The sequence below is a fragment of the Hyla sarda genome, chromosome 3 (genome assembly GCF_029499605.1).
Source record: "Hyla sarda isolate aHylSar1 chromosome 3, aHylSar1.hap1, whole genome shotgun sequence".
Lineage (NCBI taxonomy): Eukaryota > Metazoa > Chordata > Amphibia > Anura > Hylidae > Hyla > Hyla sarda.
In genome coordinates this window covers 84,209,625-84,233,568 of record NC_079191.1, presented here as the reverse complement: position 1 = coordinate 84,233,568, position 23,944 = coordinate 84,209,625, and the positions used below count along the sequence as shown (strand labels likewise).

Here is a 23,944-nt window from a genome sequence, read left to right as displayed (position 1 = left end):
GACTGTGACATGCAGGCCCATCTCCAAACCTTACTTCATACACAGGGCTGAGGTGGGGAAGCCCTGTGTGTCTGCTCATAACAAAATGTGTAGCCGGTTTCCTGTTGCCCAGCGGATTTCTTGCAGTGTGAAATACAATGCATATGCACTATGTGTCACTCTACCCTAAAGGGGTTTTTGTTTAAAAGTTTAAAAAAATGGACAGGCTGGAGCTAGGTAGACAAAGAATAAAAAAAAACTTCAGTCACCCCCTAAGTTCAACGTCATTTCAGCGCCATCACTACTCCAGTGTTCTGCTGGAGGTGCAGTCTCTTTCTGCATGTACGGCTCATTACTGCTGAGACAAGTGATTCTTAAGGACTAAATAAACAGTAACATAGATACAGTATGTAGCACATTGTTTATATGTTTATATTGTTTATTTTTATAGATAGAAAAGTCCAAATGTTATTACTAAATTGAAGGAAGAAAAATACTATGTAAAAAAAAAGGGTTTTCCTGTGTTTTTTCATTGATGGCCTATCCTTTGGATTCACCATTAATATCTTGTGGGGTTGTGACACTCCATCCGCTGTGTGTCAGAGCCGTGCAGAGGCTCTCTTCATTATTTAGCGGATGTAAAACAGACTTTGCATTAATGTACCAAATTATGAACTGCAGACTGTTCATGGGCTATCCTTTTGCATTGGATCTTGCTCATTCTTTTGTTGGAATCTACGTGGAATACATTGCCGTCTATAGGGACAGCAATGACCAAGTGGTTCTAGCCGGAGATTCCTCAGTATGAACCCTGCCTAAGAACTAACAGTATAAAACAAATGAATATATATATATTTCAGAAATGTAAAAAATAAATAAATCACCCCCAAAATAATAACACATACCTCCACGATCCCTTCTGTGTCAGCATTAGTAAATTCTGTTTTAGAAGCATATTTTTTATCCAGGTAATCCTAGGAGCTAAGTTATCAATGCGTGTGGTCAGTGAAAAAAAAAAAAATACTTTTTTTATACCATTTTGTAGCTTTGGGTGCACTGAATCAAATGGTGTATTTATCTTGTTGTTATACCCCTGCGTTTTTCAAGATATAGGGATTTTACTCTTTGGTTGGCTATCTGTAATATTCATTTAATAGTCAGGTGGGCGTGAACTTATTTTTAAAAAGTTGTGTAAATGCTAGTCTCAGGGTGTGTGTATGAGACGGAGAGGGCATGAATTGGCCCACACCCCCTGTGCCTAGCATTCACAGCACATTTTGAAATTAAGTTTTCACTATTGAGGAGAAAAGTGTAGACAGTCACCAATAAGAAAATCCTTTTATCTCGGGAATGCACAGGTGAAGCAGCAAAATAAAAACAGCATTGAAATAGGAAGCACCCAAAAATATAAAAAAATATGCTGCACATTTGCTATTAGCAGAACACAGGGCTTATCGGCTGCAGCCCTGTGTTCAGTAAGGTTTTGAGGTGGGCCGAGCATACCAACGTGATGTGTAGACCCGCCTCCAAACTTCACTGCACACACAGGGCTGCGGGGGGAAGCCCTATTTGTTTGCATATAGCAAAATGTGCAGCTTATTTCCTACTGCTTGTCAGATTTCTTGCATCCTGAAATACAATGTATATGTGTGACGCTACCCTTAAAAAAAAAAAAAAAAAAAACCTGCAGGGTACACTCACATGTACAGGACCTGCTTCAGATTTGATGGCGGGGGATATCAATGTAACTAAATTATATCATTGGTGATTTTTCTGCCACAGCTAATTCCGCCATTGTGTTTTTTTTTTTTTTTTTTTTAAACATTGAATTTTTTAAATTAGAATTCACAAATTTTGCACCAAAAATCTGCTGCTGAAATCCACATGATTTGGGGTGGATCTGCTACACAGAATATGTGATACCCCCATAAATACAACAGGTATCCTTGTCATTTTTATGTTTGTACAAGATTTAATAAGAAGGGTTTTATGTTATATCAAAACATAAAAATGCAATGTTCTCCACACAGTGTGCTAAATATGATAGACCAGTATTAGAAGTTTAGCATTATGCTGCCCCCTAGTTGTTCTTGGGCCTTCACTTACAAATGTTTGTATTTTGATGAATGTGACTTGTTGGAGGAGTCTGTATGTAAAAACTAAAAGAAGATCTTTGTTTCCTTTTGTACAGTATAGTGACGTCATGCGTTAGGCAAGTTACACATATTTGGCATCGCTATGTACAGAAAAATTGCAGTATTTTTTTTTTTTATCTAACAACATTGTATTATGTATCTCAGAATAGAGGATAAAAAACTGAGGTCTTTTATTTTTCCCCTCAGAGCTGATTTTAGGGTGGAATCTGCTGTGAAATATGAATTTATTCCACTGTTAAAAACGCGTCCCATTACAGTGCATTCGCTATTTTTTCACACCCACTCACTTTTTTCTCATTTTGTTATATTGTATCCTTGTACGAAAATATAAAAAAAGAATTGTTACATAACAACAAAAACATAATGTTAGAAATCTTTGTTAAATTATTGAAAAGTTAAAACTAAAATATTGCTCTGACATAAGTATTGAGACCCTTTATTCAGTACCCCTTTGGCAGAGATTCCAGCCTCCAGTCTGGGGATGAGGCCACAAGGTTTACACACTTGGATTTGGGGATTTTCTGTCATTATTATCTGCAGATCCTCTCAAGTTCTGTCAGGTTGGATGGGAACTGTTGGTGGAAGCCATTTTCAGGTCTCTCTAGAGATGTTTACTCAATTAAATTCAGGGCTCAGGCTGAGCCACTCCTGTGCTGTCTTGTGCTGTGTGCTAAGGCTTTGTCTTGTTGAGAGCACTCTGGATAAGATTTTTATTAAACAGATCAGTGATGGTTGACCTACTTAAAGTTTCTTCCATCTATACGCAGGATCTTTGGAGCTCAGCTAGAGTGACCATTGGGATTTTAGTCACCCAAGGCAAGGCCCTTCTTCCTTGTTTACTTAGTTTTGGTGCAGCTCAATGAAGAGTCCTGGTCGTTCCAAACCTTTTTCATTTAAGAATTATGGAGGCCACTGTGCTTTTATGAACTTTCAGTGTAGCAGAATTTTTTTATACAGATCTCCAGATGTATGTCTCTGAGCTCTACATGCAGTTCTTTCCTCCTCATGGCTTGGTCTTTGGTTTGATATGCATTGTCTGTGTGAGACCTTATGCAGTGAGGCAAAAAAGTATTTAGTCAGCCACCAATTGTGCAAGTTCTCCCACTTAAACAAATGAGAGAGGCCTGTAATTTTCATCATAGGTATACCTCAACTATGAGAGACATAATGAGAAAAAAAAATCCATAAAATCCCATTGTCTGATTTTTAAAGAATTTATTTGCATATATGGTGGAAAATAAGTATTTGGTCACCTAAAAACAAGCAAGATTTCTGGCTCTCACAGACCTGTAACTTTTTCTTTAAGATTCTCCTCTGTCCTCCGCTCGTTACCTGTATTAATGGCACCTGTTTGAACTTGTTATCAGTATAAAATACACTTGTCCACAACCTCAAACAGTCACACTCCAAACTCCACTATGGCAAAGACCAAAGAGCTGTTGAAGGGCACCAGAGACTAAGTAGTAGACCTGCACCAGGTTTGGAATACTGAATCTGCAATAGGCAAGCAGCTTGGTGTGAAGAAATCAACTGTGGGAGCAATTATTAGAAAATGGAAGACATACAAGACCACTGATAATCTCCCTCGATCTGGGGCTTCATGCAAGATCTCACCCCGTGGTGTCAAAATGATCACAAGAACGGTGAACAAAAATCCCAGAACCACATTGTGAGACCTAGTGAATAACCTACAGAGAGCTGGGACCAAAGTAACAAAGGCTACCATCAGTAACACACTATGATGCCAGGAACTTAAATCATGCAGTGCCAGACGTGTCCCCCTGCTTAAGCCAGTACATGTCCGGGCCCATCTGACGTTTGCTAGAGAGCATTTGGATGATCCAGAGGAGTACTGGGAGAATGTCATATGGTCAGATGAAACCAAAGTAGAACTGTTTGGTAAAAAGTCAACTCGTCGTGTTTGGAGGAGAAAGAATGCTGAGTTGCATCCAAAGAACACCATACCTACTGTGAAGCAGCGGGATGGAAACATCATGCTTTGGGGCTATTTTTCTGCTAAGGGACCAGGACGACTAATCCGTGTAAAGAAAAGAATAAATGGAGCCATGTATCGTGAGATTTTGAGTGAAAAAATCCTTCCAGCAACAAGGGCATTGAAGATGAACTATGGCTTGGTCTTTCAGCATGACAATGATCCGAAACACACCGCCTGGGCAACGAACGAGAAGCATTTCAAGGTCCTGGAGTGGCCTAGCCAGTCTCCAGATCTCACCCCCATAGAAAACCTTTGGAGGGAGTTGAAAGTCCATGTTGCCCAGCGACAGCCCATAAACATCACTGCTCTAGAGGAAATCTGCATGGAGGAATGGGCCAAAATACCAGCAACAGTGTGTGAAAACCTTGTGAAGACTTACAGAAAACGTTTGACCTCTGTCATTGCCAACAAAGGCTTTTTTGTTTTTGACCAAATACTTATTTTCCACCATCATTTGCACATAAATTCTTAAAAAATCAGACAATGTGATTTTAGGGATTTTTTTTTTCTCATTAGGTCTCTTATAGTTGAGGTATACCTATGATGAAAATTACAGGCCTCCCTCATCTTTTTAAGTGGGAGAACTTGCACAATTGGTGGCTGACTATTACTTTTTTGCCCCCACTTTATAGGCAGGGCTGTGTCTTTCCAAATCCTGTCCAATCCAAATGAATTTACTACAGATGTCTCCAGTCAAGGTGCAGAAACATCTTAGAGATGATCAAGAGCAATGGGAGTAACCAGAGCTAAATTTTTATGTCATACCAAAGGGTCTGAATACTTATCTCCATGCAATTTTTTTTATTTAATACAGTTGCAAAAAAATTTAAAATTATATTTTCACTATTTTCTCTATTTCCGTAATGGGGTAATTGAGTTCAGAACGATGAGAAAAAAACTTTTTAATTTTAGCAAAAGCCCGCAACATAACAAAATGTGAAAAAAGTTAAAGGGTCTAAAAAAAATTCCGGAACGCATGTCATTTTTTATTAGAATATGTGCAATATTTAACACAAGGCAGATTTTTCTGATTTGAAAATCCATTTTTAACCTGTCACTTATTGAAGCATTCTGCATGGATTCCTTCTGGGTTCTGCACAGAAACTGCGTCATGTAGCCAGGATGCAGATAAGTCCCATTGCATGGAGCTAATCCACATCTAAATCTTCAGTGAACTCCACAGCATGCTAAGCTCACATCTATATCACAATATACATCATTACTACACTTTAATGGGCAAAAATTTCTCATGTGTGCAGAACATTTCTATACCGCAAAAAAATCGTAGACAATTCTACAGGGGACAAAACATAGCCAAAAGTGAATATTGGAAGACTATGGGTATACCACAGCCTATGTTTAGGTACCGTTTAAGTGTATCTCCTGGCATACTATTATACAGATGTATACTGAGGTATAGATGTGAACCAGCCCAAAATCTTAGGGTATGTCTTGTTTCTGCCATTAATTCTACTGTGGATTTTTCAGATGGAAGAATCGGCCATGTCATGAAAGATTTGCTTGTAGTTGCTCCATTTCTGTCTGTCATCTGGCTGCAGTCTTGCCACGCATGGCTGCGTACTTGTTATTTTTGCTGTGTAACATTTATAAAAGCCATAGAAGACCTTTAATGATTGAATAAGTTCTAATGATCATGCTGTATTTCATGAAGATACGTTCACAATAATGTGTTAATAGTTATTTTTGTGAAATCTTAACATATTTTGTCTGTCTCCACAGATTTCCATGCCTAAATCAGAATGTGTACTTCAGAAGAACTAGAAGATAGTCTTCATGGAGAGAGTCTTCTCTGCAGCCTAAATGAGCAGCGTATGCAAGGTTTCTTGTGTGACGTCACCATTGTGGTTGAAGACACCAAGTTCAAGGCACATAGGAATATATTGGCTGCCTCAAGTCTCTATTTTAGGAATCAGTTCCGGAGCCAGAGTATCCTAATACAAGGACATGTCTTGGAACTCACAGATTTTAAAGCTGACACGTTTACAGAGATACTGAATTTTATTTACAGCTCTAAGATTGCGGTGAAGAAAAAGGAGACACTTACTGATCTTGCAGATGCAGGTAAAAAACTGGGCATTACATTTTTAGAAAATATCAAAACTTCCAAGAAATGTTCCTCTGTCACATGCTCAACAGAAACTGAGGGAACCTTACCACCTGCATTTTATCGAGGAGAGAATGGTTTGAAATCAGAAGCTGTAGATAAAAAGGGAGATGATCCTGCGGTTGCTAGTGGACCAAGAATAACCAATGCATTTTCCATTCTTGAAACCGAAGTCAATGGATTTTCACCTCTTGACTTGCGAGCAAATTTTAGGAAAACTAATGGCCCTTCTGAAGAAGAGAATGATAAAAGTAACTGTGATAATGGGGTTTGCAGTGATGGGGAACCGGTTAACACCTTGGCAGAGCATTCCTATGCAGTGTCTCCTGGGGATGCACCATACAAGAGAGACTCTGTGTTTGATCATAGCAGTAAGCTAAATCATTTAGGGAATGGTGAAGGCACCACACCCAGCACAGCTCCAAATGTTTCAGAACCATCTTCAGCTGGTAATATGCCTGTGCTGGAACCTCAGTGTTTTATGCCCCAAACTGTAGTTCAAAGCAGTTCTTCAAAGACTAATGTAAGTTGCTCAACAGACCAAACAGCCAAGCCTTCTGATTTCTTTAGCCAAAGGGAAAATGAAAATATCTTACTGCCACTTCCTCCAAGTAACCCACCTGTTTCTCAGTCCTTCTGTGAAAATGCACTTTATCCGCTTCCTAAAAGGCCTCATGAGACATTTAGCTGCAAGAACTGCAGCAAAGAGTTTGCACATTTCAAACGCCTACAGAGACATGAACAAATCTGTTTCAAAGTGGTCCACACTGAAAAAGAAATGAGGTTACCTAATAGCCTTTCGCAGGTTTCCTCAGCAGATGGAACATCTGACCAGAATGGCATTCCCCATGGCTCTTCAACTTCATCAGATCATTTTGTTAAGATAGTGGATGGTAAAATATTCTATGTATGCATTGTGTGCAAGAGAAATTATGTTACACTTTCAAGTCTTCGACGTCATTCTAATGTCCACTCCTGGAGGAAATCATATCCTTGCCATTACTGCAGCAAAGTTTTTGCCTTAGCAGAATATCGAACTAAACATGAAATTTGGCATACAGGGGATCGGCGATATCAATGCATATTCTGCCTAGAAACATTTATGACTTACTACATTCTTAAAAATCATCAAAAATCTTCTCATGGGATTGATCCGAGATTAGGTGTTGGCAGTAAAGCAAATAATAGAGGTCTAAAATCTAGTATCTATCCTTACAAACTATATCGACTTTTGCCAATGAAGTGTAGAAGAGCATCACTAAATAACTCGGGCAATGACTCCACAGAACACGCTAGCATCCACTTCCAAGGACAGAGTTCATTTAACATGGCCACTGTGGTTCAAAATCCAATAATATCTCAAACGTTCCCTTTGGAAAACCAGGAAAGCTTTTCTTGTACACTAGACCCAGCATCACAAAATACTACAACTACAAACCAGGACCCTTGGCCATTTAACATAATTCAGTGCGATAAAAATGCAGATGTTTTACCGTCTCTGAACTCAAGCTCTTCCAATGAAGATTTAGACTCCAAGCCAAAAGAGGCTGATAGTGAAACCTGTCCTTCTTATTCTGATAGCTCAAATATTCCTTCTGTTATTAACACTACCAAGTCAGCACCTTCTGTGATTATGCACAGCAGTAGGGTATCTTCTGTGATAATGCATGGAAACTCTGTGACCGCAGGTACAACAACAAATGGAATTGGATGGAATCACAGTAGGACCATTGTATCACCAGAAAGAGAAGATACTTATCAGGGAAACAATGTTGAAACTACACAGACAAAGCCCACAAGTGAGGAAGAGCAGCCAGAAAAGAGCAGATCGGGAGAATCATACCAGGAGAGGCGAGAACTTGTACAACCTGCCTCTTCACATAAAAAGAACAAAAGTGTTATTCGGGAAGGACATAAAACAGAAACATACATAGCTAAACCGGCATTACCCGGAACACTAGTAAACAGTGGAATTGCTCCTTTTTGCCAGATCACAGTCAAAATTGGAAGCGAAGCTTTAGTAAAAAGACAGATTTCTGGTTCTTCTCTGTTTTTCAGGAAAAATGGAAGACCAAGGTATTCTGAGTCTAAAGCAGAGAAAGCTAGGCAAGAATCTGATGAGGACAAGAAAGAAAGGAGCTCCATTCGACTTCGTAAATCAGAATGCATTCAAATGGAAGAGATGTGTGATGATGCCAGTGACCAGGATGTGTCCGACAAACCCTGGCGACCTTACTATAACTACAAACCCAAAAAGAAATCTAAGCACTTTAAGAAATTTAGGAAACTTAAGAAAAAGAAAAAACACAGTAGACCTAGAGATATTGAGGAAGATGTAATTGAAGTAGAGAAGGATGTCAGTGAAGTGGACATGAAATGCTCTTCTGAGGATGGTAAAGATCCAGAAGATGAGCAGGAGAAACCTTTGGAGATTGAAGACCAATTTAAAGACCATGAGAAGACGGACAGAGTGGAACTTGCAACTGCACAGTGGCAGCTGGACAGCAAGCTTTCTTTTTGTGAACTGTGTCAAAAATCCTTTCGGAATCCTTCAACATTAAAAGTGCACATGCGCTGCCACACTGGGGAAAAGCCCTTTCCCTGCAAGACATGTGGAAAGTGTTTCTCCTTCCCTGGAAGTTTAAACAAACATGAACGCATCCACCAGACTGAAAAGAACTTTACGTGTCAGTACTGCAGCAAGACATTCATGTTACGTGAAACTCTGAAAAAACACGAGAGGATTCATACTAGAGAAAAAACTTATGACTGTCAGTTTTGCTCCCAGCAATTCCTCTACCTTTGTACAAAAAAGAACCATGAGCAAAAACATTTAGCAGAACAGGGTGTTAAAGGGTTTGTTTGTCTCCATTGTTCTAAAGTCTGCAAAACTGCTGCAGCTCTTGGGATGCACCAAAAAAAGCACTATCTCAAAGGCCTAAAGCATAAAGAGCGCAAAGACTTTTCACGCTCTACGGACGAAATAGCAGGCTGGAGTAATGTTGCCAGTAGTACTAGCAAAGAAACCAATATTGTTAAGGAGAGAAGTTCCCTGAATGTGCCTGAAAGTTTTCCTCCTGCCTTTGATGACTGCGAGTCTCCATTGTTGTCTTTTAACAACAGTGTTACAGAAGTAATGCCCCAGAATGTTAATGCTGCAAGTCTTGTGGAGAATGTAAATGAAATCAGAGAGAGCAATAGTCATTTCATGACTCCAGCGCCACCTCCAGCTGGATTAGGCAACAACGTTCTGATCGAGGCCCCGAGGGGCTGGAAGCACTGGAAAACAAGACAGTACAACTTAGAAGAAAGCATGAACTCTGATCATTCATCTTTGAAAGAGAGTACAAAGACTTTTACAGAATTAAAAACAATGACTAATTTTGAGACCCCATTTGTCCCGTAAAAGATTAAGATGGGACACTTCAAAATAAGCAGTGCAACTATTTTGTTAACCCCCTTGCTACCACAGCAACAATGGTTAAGACAGTCAAAGTTAATAAAAAGTTAAGTGTTAATAGTTGTTCTTTTTCCTTAGCTGTACATCAACGCACCAGTCCTGTGTAGAAAAAAAAACAGCTTATAATGTGATTTATAGAGCAGTTTGCCAGGTACCACCTTCTGTGCAGATGAAAGTATAATATAAGTTTATTAAAGCAGCAGTCACTGTGTTTTTCCACATACATGTGGTGGGTCCATAAAAGCCCATAGAAGTTCCCCTTCCTCTTTTACATTGTAAACCACATTGGGGGTTTCCATGTTCCCTGTTATGTAAAAGTTATGTGACATTTAATCGGATAGAGATGACTGTAGCCCCAAAACAAAATGACAGCACTTTCCTGTAAGTTCCTCCTGACCGTCCATCTCATCCTGATGTCGTAGTGCTGTTATGTTTAGGATACAATTGTGTGGACTGCTTCTTTTAATACCGTATATTATGCTACATTTAGTATAAACTGTACAGTATATTTTATATTGTATTTAGTGTATTATTTAGGAAACAGCTCACTTCAGCCGGGACTAAAGAAAGAACTATGTGTATCTTCAAAATCTGAATCACACATAATATGTTATAGTGAATTATACTGTTAACACAAAGTAACTGCTTGTCATTGTTTCGTTATAAGATGCTTTGTTTAGACTATAACATTCTACGGTGTTGTATTGGTTATTAATAATGTTTCAGCATTTTTTCAGGATTGTGCCTGAAAGAATTAGAAAGAATGGAAGATAATTTTATCTATGCAACCAAAGGATATTTCTTTTTTTTTTTTTTCATTGTTTGTGTTTAAATTTGATGTATTCCTAGGCTTTTTTGCACATTTCAGCAAACCCTAAAATCCCTTGGCCTGTTGAGTATTAGACTTGGCATTCAGGCTATTATCGTATGTGAATTCCCAATTTGTGACATCTGTATAAAGTCAGTCCCCAGCAGTTTTGGTTGGTGATTTTCCTTCCCAATGTCCCTCTTCCCTAGTTATGGTGTTCCCTGTTTCTAAAAGCAGGGGGTGTCACATGTGGGCTAAAACTATAGTCTTAAGGGGAATTTTGGGATAACTACTTTCATGTTTAAGGGAGAACATTGTTGGGGGAGGGGGCATAAAAACACTGGTACTCACTGACCTCTAATGCCATTCGACTGGTGCTGGTTCCTGTTGCCAAATGCTTCCTGCTCAACATCATAAAACATAGGAAATGCCTGCTCAGTCTGTCATTTGCCACAGCAGAGGCCAGCCTTGGCCAGTCATTGGAAGGCATTTCAACACTGGACAGAATGGCAGGGGATTGATGGCCAATGAGTACCAAGGTTTTATTCCCCCCACCATGATCACTTTTAAATGTAAAAAAAAAAACTTGGACGGCCGAACCCCAATTCTGAGATAATGACTTGGAGGGTTTTAGAAATTAAATCTTCAAGTGAGCCCAAGTTATCCATGTGCAAACGTTACTATCATTTTTACAATCTTTTATTTGGATGTGTCATAAGTTTAGATCACAGCAGGTGTCAGTCCTGAGACTCGCAACGATTGCTAGTTATAGCAGGATGTTGGTCGGCCAATCTGACTGATGTGCTTAATTGTAGTCTATGGAATGCATCAGTTGGATCGGCGTCCAGCCAGTAAGCAAAGGGGTAACCAGTCTATAACTAATCAGAGGGGGGTCTGTGAGACACAATAAAAGTTAATTTTAATGATTGTAACGCTTTAACTGTTTATTGGCCTAAAAAGTAAACCTGTCATGTTGAACATGCTATTTCATCTGTGGGTCAGTTTGTTTCAATATATATTATTATTTAGTTTAAAACAGAGCTTTGACATGGGAATCAAAGCTCTGGAGCTTTGACATTGGAGTCTAGGATGCATTGTCTCTGGCTTCCCCGTACCCAGTTTGACTTGATTGACAGGTCTCTCACTGTACACTAAGCCAAGACATGTTAAAGAAGAACTCTAGCAAAAATTAACTTATCCCCTATCCACTGGAGCTGATTGCTGGATGGGACCCTGGGTCTTTCAGTGGGGAACATGTGCCATCTACTAGTAGACGGCACACTCACCATTCATTTCTATGGAAGAGCCACGCCCTAGTGTGTCTTTTTGGCGCTCCCATAGAAATAAATGGAGCGTGTGCCATTTGCAGTCCCGGGTCCCGTCCCAGAGATTGTGGGGCTTGCAGTGGTTGGACCCCCACAATCAGCTACATATCCCATATCCTGTAGACAGGGGATAAATACATTTTTGCCGAAGTACTTCTTTTGATCAAGCTGAGATGGGCAAGTCGGAGAAGCTGGGGTTTGGACACCATAAGTATACCGTCTGACTCTCTTCAAAGTCAACCTGTCAGGTTATTTATTCAGTATATCATAGAAAGAAAAGCTGAGCTTTGTAATATATTGTTTTATATGATCTGTAGTAGGAGTCATTCTTACCCTCCCCCACACAGAATGATTGACAGCCTTTTTACACACACTGACACAGGGAAGGCCATCAATTACTGTGTTGGGTAAGCAGGACTCTCAATATGTCACTCCAGAGTCCTGTCATAACCACATTATTTTTTAATTTTGAAATCCTGCTCAAAGTAATATAAAACTATATATCTCAGAACTGTCCCCGCGCTACCTGCATATCAGACAGCATGTATCACATAATAGGTTTTCTTTAAAAGGATGGGTAAAGATATTTATCATTCAGAATTGTTAGTCCCAATTTTCCATCATAAGTATAATTACCTATTTTATGATTTATAGGATGCTTTACATAGCCACATGTTCCAGCACATTTATTTGCCTTGCATTATAGAACATTCAGGGGGCCTATTTTTGTATTTGAGAATGAAAGGGAAACTTTGAGGAAAGTTTATAGAACCAAGCCCCTGAATACTAATGTTTTTACTATTGTTTTATGCATAATACACAATCTAACCACTACTAGTTTTATTTGGTTACTTGCAGATCACAGTAAAATTGCGCTACTACCATGTCTTGCATGAAATTGTAATGTTTGTTTATTGGGGGCAAGAATTGGGACATGGAATCATGTGATCAACACAAATCGCATGCAACTTTTATCTTGGTTTTAACATCAGTCACAGTAAAGGCCTGTTCACACTGAGAATTTTCACCATGCAGCAGCCTCCCATTGCTGTTAATGGGATTCTGCAGTGGGATTTCTGCTGCAGAATTTTCTCTGCAGAATTTCCTGCTAAATAATAAACGTATTCATTCTTTTGGTGGAACTCTGTGCAGCCTTCATTGCCTTCACTGGTGACATGCACAGGTCCGTGCTGCAGTAAGAATTTCTGTCCAAAATGTGTCCAGGTGAAAATTCTTATTGTGAACATACAATAATGCTATGTTCAGATGATGGAATTTCTGTGCGTAAATTCCGCATAAGGATTCCTCATGGACATTCCGCAGCAGCAGAGTCCATTTGATTTCAATGGGTTTCTGCTGCGCCGGATTCCGGAGTCCGCAGAAAGAATAGACATGTCAATTCTTTCTGTGGAGTCTGTACAGAAGTGCATTGCTGTCTATGAGACGGCGTATTTCTGAGCAGTTTTAGCTCCTCTGTCAGTGGAATGTCTGCATGGAAATATTCTGTGTGGACATTCCATCGTCTGAACATAGCCTAACAGTGTGACTCTAGATTGGCTAGGGCTCCACAGCAACATTTGGTTGTTCGTTATCACTGTAAAATTGCAGCATTACCACAACATTTACACAACTGTAATGTTTTGCTATATTAGGGAGAATCACACGACAAATACAGAAATTTCAAATAATTGCAGAGCAATACGAATTGCATGCAACTTTTTCTTATTTAGTCATATGTCTGACCCAGTAACATTGTGATTTTAAAGTGACTTGTGGGTGGCCAAATTTTGCCCTGGAGACCTAACCTGAAAATGTCTAATTTCTATTTGCATATCCAAGACAAGACAGACAGAAAATAAAACTTGACCATGCATGGTATTGGAAGATTCCCAAAATATCAACCACTATGAAAAAAACAGCACTAAAAGTACTTTGTTTAGCACTGCAAAATATTTTAGTGGCAATAGAAAAATGTCTTGACCATTATAGCTACAATATAAAATGTGGTTTTAATTGTTCAGTTTTTTTGTTTCCTGCATTTTGTCCTGTTTTATTATGTCTTAATTTCTCATAAAAAGTCTAAACAGTAGTGGAATTTCTTAGAGCTTTCTTTACTTAGTCAACTTTAAAGGAAATGTGTCATCAGAAAATGACCTATTGTTTAAATCAGGGTTTCATGTTAACCATATTTTTTAAGAATTTTTGGTAATGATTTTTCTAATCTTCCAATTTATTATTTATGCTTAATAATAATAATTGCAGTTTCCAATCTGGCCACTAGGTCTTAAACCAGGGGTCTCAAACTCCCGGCCCACGTAACGAAATTTTGCGGGCCGCACCAGGGATGTGTAATTTGTATTGCCCAACGCCTGGAACATGCAGTTCCAGGCGCCGGGCAGGTGACTTCTTCAGGCATTTAGCCCTGCTTTGGGCAAGCAGCGCTAAATGCCAGAAGACTTCTCCCCACCCTGTCCAATAGAGCGGGCGCTTTAAATCAATGAACTGTAGCGGCTTTGGCTGAATCGGAGACCACCGCAGCCGCCCGCTTCTCTCCCCCTGCCTGTCCGGGGTCCTCTCAATCACCGCCACTGCCCCCCAGCCATTACCCCCGCACCGCACACCGACGATACCGATAACGTCAAAAATCGTAAATATCGGCCGATAATATCGGCAAAACCGATAATCGGTCGATCCCTAGTGCGCATGATGGGGGCATTATATGTGAGGGGCGCATGATGGGGGCATTATATGTGTACCTCAGGGCAAGGAGGAACTGTTCAGAAGAGGCCAGTTTCGCAGGTTAAAGTGCGAACTTGCACGAGAGATTCCGACAGAGGCTATCCCCGTAAACATCTAAAATATGCATATCAATGAGCCTCTAGATCCGAAAGAAACACACTTCTTACTGAAACTAAAGAATGAGATACATCTAAAAGGTCAGGTGTATCGGTACATACGATGGTCATGTAGATCAAGTGATGGCCATCTTGAGAAGACACTGGCACCTATTATGAAGAGACCAGAATCTCTCATTGGTTCATCACCTAGTTTTACATTTAGGAAGGGCCCTAGTCTGAAAGATCAATTGGTGCATAGTCACCTGAAAACTGAGGAGAGTGGAAGAACGTGGCTAGTTAACCACAGGGTGGGCACATACACTTGTGGACACTGCAAATTTTCCCAAATATCAAAAAAACTAAAGAAGTATGTAATCCAGTGGATGGTCGGTCGTATCAGATCCGACAATTTATTAACTGTGGAACACATAACATCATTTACAATGCTGAGTGCCCATCCCCCAAGTGGTATGTAGGCAAAACTATGCAAGAATTTCGCAGACGTATATCACAACATTATTAATATTATATAAATTTTATTATTATATTATTATTAATATTAGGACTCCAAAAGATACCCCACTGCATTAATAATAGGACTCAAAAAGATACCCCACTGCATCTTTTCCATGGTGGAAGAGGACATGAATTACATTTCATAGGCATGTGCCAATTTAAAATGGGTCCCAGAAAAGGGGAAATTGATAATCTTCTAAAGGAAGAAGCAAAGTGGATATGGAGATTGAAATCCCAAGCACCACGTGGTATCAATGAGGGCTTCTCCTTTGCTGCATATTTGTAAATGACAAACTTGGTTAACACTAAATTATTGTCACATACCAGACATACCGTATTTTTCGCCGTATAAGACGCACTTTTTCTTCCCCAAAACTGGGGGGAAAAAGTCGGTGCGTCTTATACGGCGAATACACCCCTATCGCGGCGGTCCCTGCAGCCATCGCGGTGATGCCCTGTATTAACCCTTCAGACGCGGCGATCAAAGCTGACCGCCGAATCTGAAGGGAAAGTGACACTAACCCGGCTGTTTGGTCGGGCTGTTCGGGACCGCCGCGATTTCACCGCGGTGGTCTCGAACAGCCCGGCTGAATAGCCAGGTTAGTGCTTACAGGACACCGGGAGGGACCTTACCTGCCTCCTCGGTGTCTTCTCCGTTCAGGGATCCCCTGTAAGGCCGGCGCTCTCCTTCCTCGTCATCACGTCGTCGCGTACGTGCGTCGGCGTGCGTAACGACGTGATGGCGGCGACGGAGAGCGAGGATACCCGGCCGGCAGCAGAGACGTTCCGGAGCGACGGGGACACGGCAACAGCGATGGAGCGACATCCAGGGCAGCGGTGACGGGTCCGGAGCGGCGGGGACACGTGAGTATTACCTCCTCCTGCAGTGGTCTTCAATCTGCGGACCTCCAGATGTTGCAAAACTACAACTCCCAGCATGCCCGGACAGCCAACGGCTGTCCGGGCATGCTGGAAGTTGTAGTTTTGCAACATCTGGAGGTCCGCAGGTTGAAGACCACTATTGGGTTAAAAATCTTTATTTTTTTAGATTTTGTCCCTAAAAATTGGGTGCGTCTTATACGCCGGTGCGTCCTATAGGGCGAAAAATACGGTATATATACGTGTTATATGGCTTTGATAGCTGATGGCGGTGGTTATTGGCATCCTATCAAATATCAGGTTCCATAGGAAAATGGTGGAATTTACCACTATAATTGATATTGCAATTGGTCATTAAGTCCGGTCATAGCCAATTTAGATTAGTAAATTAAGTTGGTTGTACTATATAGAGTAAATGGTGGGTAGTGAACTCTTATTAAATTGTTTATTGTTTTTTTTTTATTATTATTATATTTACCCACATAGTGGGCACTAAGAACCATGTCACACTAAATTACATCAATAGTGGGGTTTGCCTCACTGCAGTATTGGTCTTTTCATACTAAACTTCAGTAGCTTTGTATTATTAGTAAACATATTTAAACAGAGAGTTTGAAACATTTTATTAGTATCAGTTTAATTAAACTTACATCTGGATTTCCAGCAGTTTAATTAATCTCTAATAAGGATTAGCATTACTAATTCTAGTATCATACTTACCTGTACACATATACTTATATCTGGGTCTCCATCATTGTACTAGCAGTCTAATAACTCTCTAGAAGGGATTGGTACAATTAATTTATTATTACACCTACCTGTATAAATATATAAATGTGCGTGGAATATTTGAATAACATCAGTTTACCTATCTAGGTATATTTATAGCTCAGTTCATACATCTAAAATATATACCTATCAATTATTGGACCAGTATATGGGGGTTGTACAATGTCAACTGATAGAACAGAGCCCTCTCAGCCTTAAAGGGTACCTCTCATCAAAAAAACTTTTGATATATTTGAGATTAATGAATGTTGAATAACTTTCCAATAGCATGTTAATGAAAAATACGCTTCTTTCTATTGTATTTTTCCCGATCAGTCCTGTCAGCAAGCATTTCTGACTCATGCTGGAGTCCTAAACACTCAAAAGGCTGTGAACAAAGCAGGCTGGCAGCTCTAAGTGTTCTCCTTTGTGAACAAAGCAGACTGGCAGCTCGTAGTGTTTAGGACTCCAGCATGAGTCTGAAATGCTTGCTGCCAGGACTGGTAGGGAGACCCCTAGTGGTAATTTCTTCAAAGTGGAAAATTAAATAGAAAGAAGCATATTTTTTAATAACATGCAATTGTAAAGTTATTCTGCATACATTAATCTATAATATATCAAAAGTTTTTTTGGATGAGAGGTACCCTTTAACCCCTTAACGACGCAGGACGTATATTTACGTCCTGCGCCGGCTCCCGCGATATGAAGCGATTCCACATCATATCGCGTCGGTCCCGGCGCTCATCAATGGCCGGGACCCGCGGCTAATACCACACATCGCCGTTCGCGGCGATGTGCAGTATTAACCCTTTAGAAGCGGCGGTCAAAGCTGACCGCCGCTTCTAAAGAGAAAGTGAAAGTGACCCGGCTGCTCAGTCGGGCTGTTTGGGACCGAACAGCTTACAGGACACCGGGAGGGCCCTTACCTGCCTCCCCGGTGTCCGATCGGCGAATGACTGCTCCGTGCCTGAGATCCAGGCAGGAGCAGTCAAGCGCCGATAACACTGATCACAGGTGTGTTAATACACGCCAGTGATCTGTGCAAGAGATCAGTGTGTGCAGTGTTATAGGTCCCTATGGGACCTGTAACACTGCAAAAAAAAAAGTGTTAATAAAGGTCATTTAACCCCTTCCCTAATAAAAGTTTGAATCACCCCCCTTTTCCCATAAAAAAATAAAACAGTGTAAAAAAAAAATGAATAAAAAGTGATCAAAAAGTCCGATCAAAACAAAAATCATACCGATAAAAACTTCAGATCACGGTGCAAAAAATGAGTCCTCATACCACCCTGTACGTGGAAAAATTAAAAAGTTATAGGGGTCAGAATATGACATTTTTAAACGTATAAATTTTCCTGCATGTAGTTATGATTTTTTCCAGAAATGCGACAAAATCAAACCTATATAAGTAGGGTATCATTTTAACCATATGGACCTACAGAATAATGATAAGGTGTAATTTTTACCAAAATATGCACTGCGTAGAAACGGAAGCCCCCAAAAGTTACAAAATGACGTTTTTTCTTCGATTTTGTCGCACAATGATTTTTTTTCCGTTTCGCAGTGCATTTTTGGGTAAAATGACTAATGTCACTGCAAAGTAGAATTGGTGACGCAAAAAATAAGCCATAATATGGATTTTTTTGGTGGAAAATTGAAAGGGTTATGATTTTTAAAATGTAAGGAGGAAAAAACGAAAGTGCAAAAACTGAAAAACCCTGAGTCCTTAAGGGGTTAAGAAAGACTAAGTTCAAATACATGCGCGGTACGCATTTGCTAGAAGAAATATACTAAGTGCCAGTGCAGGTGCATTGAGAACATCGGAGGACTGCTGAATAGAAGTCCTCCACAGGCATCTATAGACATGCACGAACTTTCACACAGGCGCGTGAACAACATAACAATAGGAAGGTATTGGGACCTGCCGCCTTCCATGAATTGTCATGCACGGCGCAACGGAATGATGTCAGCAATGATGCGGGCGAGACTGACTGACGTCAGCACAGGTAACAGGACAACCCCAAGTGACGTGAATAATCCATATAATCTGATTGGCATACTGAGAGTATTCGCCTAGGAAGTGATTAAGGATGCATGGACCTCATTGGACAATATTGATTTACATTTGTCACGTTATCTAGCAATTGTGAGGTCATAGGGGATGTTTATTAAAAAGCCCATCCGCCATTTTCTAATAGCCATTGCCACTGTTTGCCTCTTGAGAACGCCGTTGTAATGGCGAAACATGTAGAGGCTGGCAATTCAGTGTTATTTTAATGATCTCCAGATAGGGTTGTTGGGTATCTGCAGTACCCTGTATCTATGCATGTGAGGGACAATCCCTGTTATACTATTTAGTACATTAACTATCTGGCATCAGTTTTAGCAATTTCGTTTCTGGGGTTACATTAATTTATTAGAACAATAATAAAAGTTATATTTTAGGGGTATTCAAATAGGGGTTTTACCCCGGGCTACGGCCCTGGGGTTTGGTGAATTATTGAATCAGAAGCCCTTATGCCCTTTGGGTTTAGTTGCTATTCATTATATGTGAGGGACGCATGATGGGGGCATTATATGTGAGGGGCGCATGCGGTCCAGCCGCTGCCTCCAGTGGCCCCCAGATAATTTAAGTTTGCGACCCCCGTCTTAACCCCTTAATGACCAAGCTCATTTTGACCTTAAGGGCCAGGCCAATTTTATTTTTGCATTTTCGTTTTTCCCTCCTCATCTTCTAAAAATTGTAACTCTTTTATATTTTCATCCGCAGACTAGTATGAGGGCTTGTTTTTGCGCAACCCGTTGTCCTGCGTAATGATATCACTCATTTTACCATAAAATGTATGGTGCAACCAAAAAGATACTATTTGTGTGGGGAAATTAAAAAGATAACTGCAATTTTGCAAATTTTGGAAGGTTTCGTTTTCACGCCGTACAATTTACAGTAAAAATAACATGTGTTCTTTATTCTGTGGGTCAATACGATTAAAATTATTCCCATGATTATATACTTTTCTATTATTATTGCGCTTAAAAAAATCGCAAACTTTTTTACCAAATTAGTACGTTTAAAATCCTTCTATTGTGACGACCTTTGTGTATATACGGTAAAACTTTCACTCATTTTTTATATAAAATGTGACAAAAAAGCAGCAATTTTGCGTAATTATTTCTTTTTTACATTGACACCGTTCACTGTACGGGATCAATAACATTATATTTTAGTAGTTCAAACATTTACGCACGCGGCGATAACAAATATGTGTATTACTTTTTTTTTTTTTTACACCTTATGGTGGTAAAATGGTAAAAAAATGACATTTTACATTTTTATTGGGGGAAGGGATTTTTCAAATTTTATTAACTTTTTATTTTTTTAACTTTTTTAACTTTCATTATTACACTTTAAGGATAGGGGATAACATGTCTGTTTGCGGGGGGTACAGCCACAGGGACCCCCTGGCAATCTCCAGGCTGGCGCTGCGTTGATACGGTCATGTCGGCTAGTACACAGCATCACGCCCCCTCCTATAGACATGAATGGAGGGGGCGTGGCGGCTGTGTTCGCCAGTCATCCGGCATGGAGCAGAGTTAGCTCCGTGCACCGGATGACTGGGGTGCTGCAGCAGAGATTGCGGGGGTCCCCAATCGGACATGTTATCTTCTTATATTTACATTGCGTGTGATTGTGAGTGTTCTCCAGTGGAAAGTTTTGGGAAACAATGTCCTCCTGTCCGCTTATGGTTTCCAACCTGTTTTTGGTATAAACTATACATTACTCAGGCTGTCAACAATATAGTGGTGTGAATAAAGGCATAAAGAGGTGTCAGGTGTAGGGGGCATTTGGAGGAAAACTATTGCTGTGTGAGGCCCAAAGGTGTAACTTGTAGCTTCTGGGCCCCAATGCAAAATCAGGGCCCCATGTCTACCATGTGCCTTTTAAAAATCTAGTGTTTTTTATTGGGCAAAGATGCCTTTATTGGGAAAAGATGCCCCCTTATACACCAGGGCCCTAATGCAACTCCTACCTCTGCACCCCTTATAGTTACACCCCTTGTGTGGCCTAAAAGGGCACTATCGATTGTCAGTACTGAGGAGATCATACGGTGATGGTGCCCACACACTATAACAGTGAGGTAGAAACGGTGGCATTATTAGGCTCAGGGTACACGGTGTCTGTGACCAATACATTGGTTGCGTGGCCAAAGAATGCCTTCTTTGCTTCCCGAATCATGCTGCATCGCAGCTAATGTATATAAATGGAGTAATGCTATGATCCGCAAATTATTGCAACCTGAAAGCCATTCATCACATTTGTCAGGTCACGGTTGCAGTTATTTGCAGTTTGCAATGCAGCACGATTCAGGGAGTGGGACACGGTGATCTTTAAATGGGACCCATTTTTCATTTTGCCAAGGGCCACACTTAAAGGGGTACTCTGGTGGAAAACATTTTTTTTAAATCAACTGGTGGCAGAAAGTTAAACAGATTTGTAAATTACTTCTATTAAAAAATCTTAATCCTTCCAGTACTTATCAGCTGCTGTATGCTCCACAGGTCCAAGTTCTCTTCTTTTTGGATTTGTTTTCTGTCTGACCACAGTGCTCTCTGCTGACACCTACATCCATGTCAGGAACTGTCCAAAGCAGGAGAGGTTTGCTATGGGGATTTGCTTCTGCTCTGGACAGTTATTGACAGGGACAGAGTTGTCAGCAGAAAGCACTGTGGTCAGACAGAAAAGAAATTCAAAAAGAAGAGAACTTCCTGTGGAGCATACAGCAGCTGATAAGTACTGGAAGGATTAATATTTTTAAATAGAAGTAATTTACAAATCTGTATAACTGGCTGGCACTAGTTGATTTAAAAAAAGATTTCCACCAGAATACCCCTTTAAAGGGGAACTTCCGTGGAAAACTTTTTTTTTTTAAATCAACTGGTGCAAGAAAGTTAAACAGATTTGTAAATCACTTCTATTAAAACATCGTAATCCTTCCAGTACTTTTTAGGAGCTGTATACTAAAGAGAAATCCAAAAAAGAAATGCATTTCCTCTGATGTCATGACCACAGTGCTCTCTGCTGACCTCTGCTGTCCATTTTAGGAACTGTCCAGAGCAGCATATGTTTAATATGGGGATTTTGTTCTGCTCTGGACAGTTCCTAAAATGGACAGCAGAGGTCAGCAGAGAGCACTGTGGTCATGACATCAGAGGAAATGCATTTCTTTTTTGGATTTCTTTTTAGTATACAGCCCCTAAAAAGTACTGGAAGGATTAAATAAGGATTATTTTTAATAGAAGTGATTTACAAATCTGTTTAACTTTCTGCCACCAGTTGATTTAAAAAAAAAAAAGTTTCCACGGAAGTACCCCTTTAACTTAAAACTGGCCCTGCATGTGTAGCGAAAATATCCATAGTGGACTAATAAGTCAACATAGACCAAAATAAATGCCTAATTTTTGGCCAGAAAATGTTGGTATACATTTGTGTGTGGTTAGAAATAGCACTGCAGACTATTACTTTATCATTTACAAAGGTACAGTAGAAAAAATATACCATGCAGTTCATTTATTAAATTTTCTTCTTCATTTGCACTTGTCATTGCTCCTGTATGTCTAGGCTATTATCTGCCTTGGTTTTATTGTGATATATCCAGGAAGAATTAAGGAGATGTCACTACGCATAATAGATGCTTCTGACTTGTTATCTTATCTCATGGGGAATAATACAAGATTTTACTTAAAAGTTTTTCTAAAAGTTTTACTCCTATGGCCTAGATTAACTATCCCCACCCCAACAGCTTAGTGTCTGCTTTTGGCACCAATATCTCAGCATATTGTAACACGAGGACCCTGAACAACCCCACAAGTTAAATTTGTAATCAGGTAAAGTAGGTGTGCCAACAGTTTTTTTTATTCACAAAACTTTACAGATTTATAATGTAGAAGTTCTTGTGTATGTCTTTTTCTTACCTCTTTTTGATGATTCGGCAGGCATGGGATCCATTTTAGTTTACAAATGCACATTGATGTGGGTTGTGTAATGCAGCCTACATTTCCCATGAATCCTCTGGCTTCGGCTGGAGTGTTTGATTACTGCACCTGGTCATCTCATTAAACTGCTGGAGATCACCCAGGTAAACTCATTGGACACATAAGCGGGTTAGTGTCACTTCACACTGTGGAGTTTTATGTGTTTTCCTGAAAGTTGGGTTTTTAGAAAAATACTACTATCAGGGGAAGGTGATTTGACCTATAATCACATTTGAGGTGTTTTTTTAAGATTTGATGTCTTTTAGGCTTAAAGGGGTACTCCGCCCCTAGACATCTTATCCCCTATCCAAAGGATAGGGGCTAAGATGTCAGATCGCCGCGGTCCCGCTGCTGGGGAGCCCCGGGATCGCCGCTGCGGCACCGCGCTATCATTTCTGCACAGAGCGAGTTCGCTCTGCACGTAATGACGGGCAATAAAGGGGCCGGAGCATCATTACGTCACGACTCCGCCCCTCGTGACATCAGGCCCGCCCCCCTCAATACAAGTCTATGGCCCCCTGCCATAGAGTTGCATTAAGGGGATGGGCCGTGATATCACGAGGGGCGGAGCCATGATGTCAAGCTGCTCCGTCCCCTGTATCGCTCGTCATTACGCACAGAGCGAACTCGCAATGATAGCGCGGTGCCGCAGCGGCGATCCTGGGGGTCCCCAGCAGTGGGACCGCGGCGATCTGACATCTTGTCCCCTATCCTTTGGATAGGGGATAAGATGTCTAGGGGCGGAGTACCCCTTTAAGTAAAAATTACATGTTTTTATCATATTTTGCACAATTGCTGTGCAATATTTAAATTGTTGCCATGATTTAGTGAAAATCACAGCAAAAACTGAAAAAAGGAGCAAGAAACGTAATGTGTGAGCACAGCCTTAGGGGAGGCGTATAACTACTATATAGCCTGATCCCATAGAGGTAGCATATGAAGCTGGGAGGTGTCTGGGAGCTGATAGGAGGGGATCTGGTAGGTAATGAGGTCATCCTGTAGTCCACAGAAAGTCATAGGTTTGACAACCTGTCATGAAACGCATAGATGCATCTGCGTTGCAAT

General features: G+C 40.4%; 1 protein-coding gene across 13 annotated transcripts in view; it reads left to right on the top strand.

Annotated features, from left to right (window-relative positions):
• Positions 1-13,938, top strand: part of ZBTB38 (zinc finger and BTB domain containing 38) — a 75,828-nt gene extending 61,890 nt beyond the window's left edge. For all 13 annotated transcript variants that reach the window (XM_056564485.1, XM_056564489.1, XM_056564483.1 and 10 more), the window contains one exon: positions 5,872-13,938. In XM_056564485.1, the coding sequence (XP_056420460.1) occupies positions 5,892-9,662 (3,771 nt within the window). In that variant the 5' untranslated portion in view covers positions 5,872-5,891 and the 3' untranslated portion in view covers positions 9,663-13,938. The remainder of the gene's footprint in view (positions 1-5,871) is intronic.
• Positions 13,939-23,944: the final 10,006 nt, after the last annotated feature.